Below are 10,085 nucleotides of genomic sequence, written 5' to 3'. Positions count from 1 at the left end.
TATTTATTTATTTTAAAGATTTTATTTATTTATTTGACAGAGAGAGATAGCGAGAGCAGGAACACAAGCAGGGGGAGTGGAGAGGGAGAAGCAGGCTTCCCGCTGAGCAGAGAGCCCGATGCGGGGCTCGATCCCGGGACCCTGGGATCATGACCCGAGCCGAAGGCAGACGCTTAATGACTGAGCCACCCAGGCGCCCCAATAAATAAAATCTTTAAAAGAAAAAAAAAAAAGAGGGATGCCCAGGTGGCTCAGTTGGTTAAGCGACTGCCTTCGGCTCAGGTCATGATGCTGGAATCCCAGGATGGAGTCCCACATCGGGCTCCCTGCTCCGCGGGAAGCCTGCTTCTCCCTCTCCCGCTCCCCCTGCTTGTGTTCCCTCTCTCGCTGTGTCTCTCTCTGTCAAAAAAGAAATAAAATCTTAAAAAACCCCAAAAAACACCAAAATAAAAGAAAAAGAAAGAGAAAAACAGTTCAAAGTGGACTAGAACTGGACCCACCCTGGATGGACCCCAGACCCCCTGCATTCTGGTCCTGCCTCCTTCTCCAGCAGCCTCCCCCTCCCCTCCTCTCACAGCTGTGCCTGTGCCAAATGCCTGCCTTCCTCCAGATGTGCTGGGCTCTCCTTTTGTTTCTCTGAGCACGCTCTGGCATGGACGACTGAGGCGGAGACACGACAGACTAAAGAAGGGAGGAAAGGTAGAAAAGCAGGGGCTTGACCTCCAGTGACAAGTAGACAGTTGGGGCTAAATAAGTAATTGATGGCTGGATTTTCATTGATTCTCCTCCATTCAGACCACTCAATCCTTCCTGTGGCCGCTGGGTGGGTTCTGTGACCCTCGCCCCGCTTGGAAGCCCTGGCCACACTGCGTAAGTGTGTGGGGCTACGGTGGACACGTAACTCCAGGCCCCGAGAGAGGAAAGCGCGTCATGCCACATACCAGCAACCACTGAGGATTCAGCTGGATGGGACCAACCCTCACGAGGTGGCAGAGACCACAGGACCTCAGGGGCAGTGGTCTGAAGCACGAGCAGGGGCCTTGGGCATCAAGTCTGCAGAGGGGAGGGAGGTCCAGGTTGGGGTGGCCTTGGGGGAGGCACCTGGGGAGCCCTGAGGGGGGCTAGGTCCGAACTTGGGGATTCTGACTCCACCCAGGTCAGGACCCCCGGTTGCCCTTGCTGTCCCGAGCCCCCCGGCACTGGCCGCCGGGGCTGCCGAGCTCACCGTTACAGAGGACCCCGGAGGCACGGGGACACTGGAAGTTGTCATACTCGCAGAACGGCCCCTCGTAGCGGCCTTCTCCGTAGCACACACAGTGGCCACATTGGCACTCGCCACGCCCAGAGCACGGCTTGTCCTCGTCCTCCCGCAGGCAGGGCGCTATGTCACTCAATGAGCCCGTGGAACAGCTGCAGGTCTTGCCGCTCCTGAGGAAGGAGCCAGTCACTTCCCCACAGCCCGCGGGGAAGGCTGGGGCTTTTACCAACCCATTGCACAGATGAGGAAGCTGAGGCTCGAAGAGAAGCTCAGTGGGTCCAAGTCACACAGACAGCGGTGCCTGAGCTGAGACTCAAACGTCCGTCCCAAGACCCTCCCAGGGTCCCTTCCTCAAGTCACCATGGACTTGTTCCGTGTCTTGAAGCTTTAAGAGCCCTCACTACCCTTATGATGAGCTCATTTCTGATTAGGTCACACGTGCGCATGGTTCAGAATACCAAATACAAAGGGATGGAGTGAAAAGTGTCCCTCTCGTGTCTGTCCCCCATCAGCCAGTCCCCACACCCTGCTGGCCACCACTGTCCTGATTCTTGCACCTTTTCTCAGAGATAGTCTTTTTTTTTTTTTTTAAGATTTTATTTATTCATTTGAGAGAGAGAGAGAGACACAGAGAGAGAGAGAGAGAGAGAGAGCATGAGCAGGGGAGAGAGGCAGAGGGAGAGGGAGAAGCAGACTCCCCACTGAGCTGGGACCCCAACGTGGGGCTCGATCCCAGGACCCTGGGATCAGGACCTGAGCTGAAGGCAGACCCTTAACCATCTGAGCCACCCAGGCGCCCCTCAGAGATATTCTTTATGTCTATGTATTTTGAAGTGCTTTGAGCTGGATCCCCCTCACAACTGGGCATGCCCCTTTCCAAGCCTCCCTGTGACCCGCCATCCCACCCTCAGCTGGGTATCCGTGGTGCACCCCACATCAGAGCCTTACGGTGGCCAGGGCACCCCCGCACACTCACCAGCCCTCACTGCACACACAGTGTCCACACACGAAGTCGCCGTGGTGGTTGCAGCGAGCTGAAAGCTCCTCTTTTTGCTGGAACGAGATCATGGTGGGGTGCAACAGGGCCCCTGGACATTTCTGCTGCCTCTGCCCCTCAGGGCACCCCGCAAGGCAGGCATGGCCCCCGGAGGCTTGGCTTCATTCCTCGGGGCCCCAGGGCAGTTGGCCAGCCCTTCCCTCCTGCCTAGCAGGGCCGCATCGTACCAGCTCACATGGACACACGTCGCAGATGATGCCCGCATCCATCCAGAGGCCGTCCGAGAAGGAGGGCTTCAGGTGGATGTTGCCCTTCTGGTCCTCTTCCCCCAGCTGGCACACGTGAGTCCCATCCACAGACTCCATAGCCCGCAGCTGCACCTGGTATGTGCCCTGCAAGGACTCCACTGTCAGCCAAATGGACATTGATAAGAGGCCCCTGTGGTCCATTCGCTCATCTGAGCAACCCTCCGAGCTCTGTGCTGATTAATCCCCACTCCGCAGATGAGGACAAGCTGAGGAAGGTGTCAAAGTCATCCAGGTGGCTAACCCAGGGGGCTTTGAACCCAGGCCTGTCTGACTCTGAAGGCCACACTCTTTTTTATTATTATTATTTAAAAAAAAAATTTTTTTTAAATTTTATCCTTTTGACAGAAAGAGAGAGACACAGCGAGAGAGGGAACACAGCAGGGGGAGTGGGAGAGGGAGAAGCAGACTCCCCACTGAGCAGGGAGCCCGATACCCTGCGATCATGACCTGAGCCGAAGGCAGACGCTTAACAACTGAGCCACCCAGGCGCCCCCCCAAATTTTTTTTATTAAGTAATTTCTATGCCCAACGTGGGGTCAAACTCATGACCCCAAGATCAAGAGTTAGCCAGGAGCCCATAAAGGCCATGCTCTTGACCTCTGCTCAGGCAGACCCCCCCCCCCACTTGGCAGGGCCTTGTGCCCATCCTCCCCTTCCCAAAACCCCACAGAGGCTTACCACTTTCCCCCGCTGGATGTGAAAGGACCCAGTATTCGTCTTTTGTAAGTCATTGGAGGTGACCTCTGTCCGCAGGCCGCGGGGGCTTTCCAGGGCCCGGATGTCCAGGTTGGAACGAATGCGCTGAAGAAGGGCAAGCAATCAATGGTCTGGGAGGGGGAGCCTGGGCTCACCCACTCTGGCTTGGCCTGGCTGAGCTCCACCCACTCTGCACCAAGGACTGAGGGGGAGTGGGGGGATCAAGGTGGCAGAGCCCGCAGGAACTTGGGGCCAGGCTAAGGTGGGCATCTCAGGGTCCCCAGGGAACAGCAGAGGCCCTTCCTCACTGGCCTATCTTACTTCTCAACCTCTACTTGGGCCCTCCGTTGCCCATTCTGCCTCCTCCCCAGCCCTGCCCCAGAAGGACTCCGACCGGGGCCCGCGCTGGCCCTCACGTTGAAGGCTTCCTGCAGCAACTCCACAATGTTGGAGGAGTCCTCTTGCAGCACCCCCAGTGAGGAGACAGGAAAGTACGTGTGCAGCTTCTGTGGGAGAGAGTGCCAGCCCAGGGCTAAGCCTTCAACAAGTATCACCTCACTGAATCTGGACAATAGCTTTGGGTTATCCTCCCTTTGCTGATGGGGGAGCTAAGGCCTAGTGTGTTCTGGAGCCTGCCCTCCTCACCCCTACCTGCTTGGGAGTGGGGTTGGGGGATGGGCACATGAACTCCCTTTCCCATCAGGGTCCGCCCCTGGGGGAGCCAAAAGCTCTGGGAAGGAAAGAAGGAAGAGAGGGAGGGAGGGAGGGAGGGAGGGAGGATGTCTGAGAAGTCCCGTGGACTCCCCTCCCGCCCCCCTCTTGCCCAGGGAGGCCTCCACCCCGCACCTCGTAATAGCTGTAGGAGTAGTTGGTGACAGCGAAGATGGGGATGATGTTGTGTTTGCCAAGCAGGCGCACGAGGGTGGGCACGGACGGATAGTCCTGCATCTTGTACTGGGTGTAGGTGCCCGAGGAGTCCAGGTGGCATGCCTCGTCATTGCGGCTCATGATGCCGGCCAGCACGTTGGCACCGTCTGCCTCATAGTGGAAAGCCGACTCGGTGGAGAACACCAGCAGGTGGGTGCTGTCGGGCCGCCAGCCAATGTCCCTCTGGGAAGGACAAGGAGGGGAGGCCCGTCGAGCAGGCCGCCTACTGAGGTCATGTGTCACAGTGTCGTGTATGACTGAGAAAGCGGGTCCCAACATGAGCTCAGCTAAGCCACAGGATTCACGGCATCATGGACAATGCACGTGACAGCACGTGAGCCATGGCGGTGGGCAGTGGAAAGCGGCAATGAGGATGCAGGAAGGATGCAGGCGGGGTCTGTGCACACAGTGGTCACCACGCAAGACCCGAGCTAGCTTCCTCCGACTGGCCCCCCAGGCTTCATAATTACTCTGAGGGAATATTTTAACTGCATGGGAAAATGTACACCCACAATGTTGAATGAAAAGACTGGTTAGGGGAGCCTGGGTGGCTTAGTCGGTTGAGCGTCTGCTTTTGGCTCGGGTCCTGGGATCAAGCCCCGTGTCGGGCTCCCTGCTCAGCGGGGAGCCTGCTTCTCCCTCTCCCTCTGCAGGTCCCCCTGCTTGTGCTCTCTCTCTTCCTCCCAAATAAATAAATAAAATATATATATAAAAAAGAAAAGGCCGGTTAAAATAGATACAGCTGTGCGTGGATTTGGAAAACTGTATTACAAGCTAAAATGCTCGTGACAGTGTTAATTGACAAATAAAAAAAAGCAAGTTTCAGAATTTTAAGTACACTGACTCCAGCTATATAAAGTAAGGAAAGGGAACAAAATATGCTGGTGGGGTATCAAGTGGCTGGCTGGCTGGCTGGCTGTGGTGAAATTATGGGCGATTTCTGTTCTTTGTTTTCCAAATTGTTTATACGATGGGCATATTATTTTCAAAATGAAAAAATTGCTGTGCACGTAAAAACTGCCCTCTTCAGCTGCCCAGTGCAGTTGGAGACTGTGGGTCCTGGAAGACTGGCATTAGCAGGGAGATTGGTGGTAGGCTGGCTTTAGGGCAAGGAAGATTCCAGAACCCCAGAACTCATGTCTGCTTCGCTGGTCAGTACAAAAGCAGCATGCCCACATGCTCAGGCCGGGGGACCTTGGATCCCAGCACATCTCAACCTGGCTTATAATTGTGGGCCCCCTGGAGGGTCTTAGCTTGTCTTTGGGCATAGGGGTCTCGGCCTGACACCAGAGCAGGCCGGTGGGCAGCTCATGCCCTTGCAGAGAAGCACAATCCTGGTCTGGGTGGGCAGGGCTCTCTCTGGCACTCACCGTGCACACGGCCACCTGCAGGATGGCATCAAAACCTCCTTCAGGAGCGTCCAGGTTGCCTGAGATCCGCTCCCCTAGCAGTTTATTCCGAAACTCTTCCAAGTTTTCCGTCAGGCTGATGACATTCTTGAAGGAGAAGGGGGCATCACTGTTGGGCCAGGGCTCCTTCAGCCTGGGCAGAGGTGGAGGGAGAGAGAGAGACAGAGTCAGGAGAGAAGACCCCCATGCCCCTGTGCCCACCCTCTCTGAAAGTGGCCCACTGGTCCACTTCGGCCAGAACACTTGGAAGTGCTCTGGTGGCGAGGAGGTGGGCCCCGTGGCTGGGACCCCTGCCCACTCGGTCACTCACTTCTTTCTTTTTTTTTTTTTAAGATTTTATTTATTTTATTTTTTAAAAAGATTTTTATTTATTTATTTGAGAGACAGCGAGCGAGCAAGGGTGGGGGGCACATAGGGAGAGGGAGGAGCAGACTCCCAGACTCCCCAGCTGAGCAGGGAGCCCAGTGGGATCATGACCTGAGCCGAAGGCAGACGCTTAACCGACTGAGCCACCTAGGGGCCCCTCAGTCACTCACTTCTCAGGCCTCATGTCTGTCTGAGGGACGCTGACTTTGTCCACAAACTTGCCAAATCCAATAGTGTAGTCATCAGTGAGCTCTCTCAGGACCTGGGCTGGGTGTCAACAGGAAAAAGAGGGGGCAGCTGAGCCCCAACACCCCCACATCAGCAGAGGGGGCCAGGGGCTGGCTCAGGAAGGAGGAAGAGGGAAAATAACCTCCTGTCAATACCTTGCATGTGAACATCAGTTCATGCTCACAGTAGCCCTTGTCCCTGTTCACAGACGAAGGAAATGGGACTCGGGAGGCCCAGAGTCATGCATGGAGCAAGTTGGAGGGGGCAGCCAGGAGCCTGGAGAACCTCAGCCTCATGGCCATGGGTGTGCTCCTTGTCAGGGTCAGAGGGCTCTGCTGCCCACCCAGCCTGAAGTCCTGAGTAGTTAGTGGGGTCTGGCTAGGACCCACACCTCAGAATGGGAGGGAAGGGATTTCAGATATCCTATCCTTCCTTGTGGCATGGGTATAGCCATCCTGAGCCCTAGCCTCCCAAGCAGGGGCCCAGCCAGCTGGATGAGGCCACCCTCTCCGTTCCCTACCCCACTGTCCTCTATGCTGGCCCAGCCATACCCAGTCTCTCGCCCATCTGCTTGAGGTTGTCCAGATCGTCAGACATGGAGTTGGAGAAATCCATGAGGATGTACAGGTCCATAGGGCTCTTCTCAGGCTCGAACACCTTCAGCTCAAAGTGTTGCTCCTCGCCAGGCCGCAGCCGGACCCGTAACCCCTGGGGCGACACCTGGCTGCGCTGCAGGTTGGGGTTGATCGGGGTGTCCTGTGTCCAGGGGAGGGGGACAGCTGGCTGGAGGGCCACTCCAGAGACCTGATGGGGAACCTCTCAGCCCAGCCAGCGGACACAGTGGACCCCTGTAAACAGCCGGCCTCGAGGTGGGTGGGCCCACTTCCCTTGACCCCCACTCCGGGCACCTCTGTGATCTCGAAGCTGCTCTCCATGACCACTACGCTCTCCCACCGGCAGCCGGCAGCCAGCAGCTCTGCCTGGGTGTTGCAGCGCCGCTCCTTGAACATCTGGCCAGAGGAGGTGGGGTCAGGGGGGCAGTGCCCATCCCCTGGCTGTCCCAACCCTGGATCTCTCCTGACCCTTGCCTGTTCCACACCCGCCTGGCCTGAGGCTGGGCTGAGGGTGCGGCAGGTGTGGACTTGGCCAGAGCCCGGCGTGGGGCATGATGGGGTGGGGCACCTGGGTTGGGGAACTGGCCAGGGCTGGCGCTGGGCTCAGGATGGCAGGCAGGCGACAGCAGCTCACCTGGTCCGTGCAGTAGGCACATTCCCTGTCCACGCGGATGCACTCCGTGCAGCTCTTCACCTGGGCTGTCTTACAGCGGTTCGCTGGAGGGCAGAGATGAGCAGACCCAGTGAGATGAACCTCACCAGGGACCAAGTCCTTTCCTGCGTGTATCCTCATTGGAGAGAGGCAGGGATTCTCTCTCACTTTACGGAGGAGGAAATGGAGGCCAGTGGGTAGGCAGTCTGCCCCACTGGCATATCTGGGGCAGAGCCAGTTCTCACACCTGAACTTCCCCTCAAGTCCGGATGGCGCGGGCTGAGACAGAAGGGCTGGCCCATTTGCTGGTGGGGACACCCTGGCCATCCCTCCCCTGCTCCTCCAGGGGACAGGGGACTGTGTCTGCCTTGCTTATTGCTGTTTCCCGGTACCCAGCCCAAGCCCAGCACACAGTAAATTGTTAGTAAATGGATGAAGAAAAACTCCAGAGTTTCCCCAAGGGTTACTGGGATTCCCTTTGGTTCTGTTCAGTTAAAATCTCAGTGAGGTGAGGAGGGGGCGCCTGGGCGGCTCAGTCGGTTAAGCGTCTGCCTTCGGCTCAGGTCATGATCCTGGATCCCGGGATCGAGTCCCGCATCGGGGTCCCTACTCAGTGGGGAGTCAGCTTCTCCTTCTGCCCCTTCCCCCCACCCCCTGCTCGTGCTCACGCGTGCTCTCTCTCTCAAATAAATAAATAAAATCTTTTAAAAAAAAAGAAAATTTATAATAAAAAAAAATCACAGTGAGGACCTACTGTGTACACTCAGTGTACACAGTAGGTGGCCTCCTGGGCGGTGGGCGATGGTGCGTGGTCAGTGTTTAACACGGGCTCTGGTTGGGAGGGAGAAGCCCTGCCTTGCAGCATTGCCCATGTTCCCGCCATGGTCTATTCCAGGCTACCAACACAGCCTTCTCTGAAGGCAAAATTTTTATCGGTAGGAACTGACCGGAAGAGAGTCACCGGCCTCTCCTCCAAGTTCCCACAAAAAACACTCGGCAAGTGCCTCCAGGTCGCTGAGTGGGCAGCTTCTCTCGCCTCTAGAGCAAGTCTTCCTCGGTGTTCTGGGCCATAAGGCTCAGGCTCACTGCTCCCCAGCCCTCGAAGCGGGCCGTGGTTGTTTGTTGAATGGCCAAGTGAGTGTCGGGGTAAGACGCCCTGTGGGCGGCCTCCATATGAGGCAGTGCCTTGACAGGGGTGCCCCCGCAAAGGGTGCTGCGGAGGCATGCCAGACTCACCCATTTCCCCGGGGAAGCTGACGCCCAGCAGGACTGCCAGCAGCAGCCTGGTCCACGGGCTGGGACTCGGTCCTGCCATCCTCTTCCTCCTGTATAATGACGGCAATAACTGACATAAGACGTTCCCCAGCCCGGGTCCCTGCCGGTCAGAGCTCCAGCATTCCCACCGCCCAGGGGTGGAAACTGAGGCTCAGACACCTTCAGTGATGTTCCAAGGCCACACAGCCTGCAAATGGCGGGATCCAGGGCCCCCAACTCCTCTTGCCATCTCTGGAGTGACTAGATGCCCTGCAGGCCTGCACCCTGCCCCGGGAGGCCTCACCCTCGCATCACTGAGGACTATGGGCTTTGAGCTTGTGCTCATGCCAGGTCTCCTACACTGATCTCGTGGAGAGCAGGGCAAGGCTTATTCTGCCTTTGGCTTTCAGATCCCAGTGGGCCTGGGTCAGGTCTCACCCAACAGGGGGCCACCCCTTGAGGGCCTGGCTCTACCCTCCCGCCCCGTCTCTGTCGTGGCCTAATTGCCCTTTAAGGAAGGTGGTGTGGCCGGGGGAGAGGGGACCCTCCCAAGATCTGGAGCCTGCAGAGGGGAGGAGGGAGCTGGCTGTACCCAGCTAGGCTCTGCAATGACTGCCTGGCCCATCACTGGTGGGGTCCCCTGCCCTACCCCCTACCCTGCCTGCTCCAGAGTTGAGTTTTCGGGGTCCCTGAGCAGATCATCCTTCCAGAAGTTAGTCTGGAGCTATGTTACAAGCCTCTCCTGCTCACACACACACACACACACACACACACACTGTGCCACCTCCCCAGGGTTGAGGAAGCCTGTGGAAGGGGGCAGGAAGGCACTGCCTCCCTCCCTCTAAGGCATGTGGCTCCCAGGAGGCCATCAGCAGCCCCAAAACATCCACAGGCTGGGGAAGAGCTGCCATCTCAGAGGGGCCTGGGGTAAGGAAGCCCTGAGCCAGCCGGGGGAAATGACTTTCCTGCAGCCTTGGGGTGTAGGCACCACACCCACACGCTACACAATACAGGTTGCAGACTTGGACCTCCCCAGGGCACCATTATACACGCGGGTAGGGGCACTGGAGGGCCGAACCCAGCTCTGACTCACTCTCCCGTGCCCACAGGCTGTGCACAGAGTAGACACGCGCCCAGCACTTCACCTACGGGATGGCTATTTCATCTACGCAGGAACCCGGTGGGGGATGACTGCATTACCCCATCTCCCAGATGAGGAGATAGAGATGGGGCACAAGGCTGCAGGGCTTCCTCATCCCACAGCCAGCGGGGGGGGGGGGGGGGGGGGGGGGGGGCCGGGCGGGGGCGCCCCCCCCCCCCCCCCCTTTTATTTTTTTTTTCTCGGGAGCGCAAAAAAAGGGCGAGAGGGGGGGCTT

The 10,085-nt window shown here is 57.6% G+C and overlaps 1 protein-coding gene across 1 annotated transcript in view; it reads right to left on the bottom strand.

The window, feature by feature from the left end:
• The window catches only part of ITGB4 (integrin subunit beta 4), a 34,750-nt gene that overhangs the window by 23,017 nt on the left and 1,648 nt on the right, over window positions 1–10,085 (bottom strand). The window contains exons 2-14 of the mRNA XM_044921397.1: window positions 8,692–8,780; window positions 7,438–7,520; window positions 7,098–7,199; window positions 6,741–6,945; window positions 6,132–6,228; window positions 5,557–5,728; window positions 4,106–4,369; window positions 3,676–3,765; window positions 3,242–3,364; window positions 2,483–2,647; window positions 2,235–2,311; window positions 1,226–1,428; window positions 576–681 (exon numbers count right to left, since the gene is read on the bottom strand). Coding sequence (XP_044777332.1) covers window positions 576–681; window positions 1,226–1,428; window positions 2,235–2,311; window positions 2,483–2,647; window positions 3,242–3,364; window positions 3,676–3,765; window positions 4,106–4,369; window positions 5,557–5,728; window positions 6,132–6,228; window positions 6,741–6,945; window positions 7,098–7,199; window positions 7,438–7,520; window positions 8,692–8,770 — 1,766 coding nt within the window. The 5' untranslated portion in view covers window positions 8,771–8,780. The remainder of the gene's footprint in view (window positions 1–575; window positions 682–1,225; window positions 1,429–2,234; window positions 2,312–2,482; window positions 2,648–3,241; window positions 3,365–3,675; window positions 3,766–4,105; window positions 4,370–5,556; window positions 5,729–6,131; window positions 6,229–6,740; window positions 6,946–7,097; window positions 7,200–7,437; window positions 7,521–8,691; window positions 8,781–10,085) is intronic.

The sequence above is a fragment of the Neomonachus schauinslandi genome, chromosome 15 (assembly GCF_002201575.2).
Source record: "Neomonachus schauinslandi chromosome 15, ASM220157v2, whole genome shotgun sequence".
In the NCBI taxonomy this organism is placed as follows: domain Eukaryota; kingdom Metazoa; phylum Chordata; class Mammalia; order Carnivora; family Phocidae; genus Neomonachus; species Neomonachus schauinslandi.
Note: the sequence above shows the minus strand (reverse complement) of the source record. Positions and strands in the feature narration are given on the sequence as shown.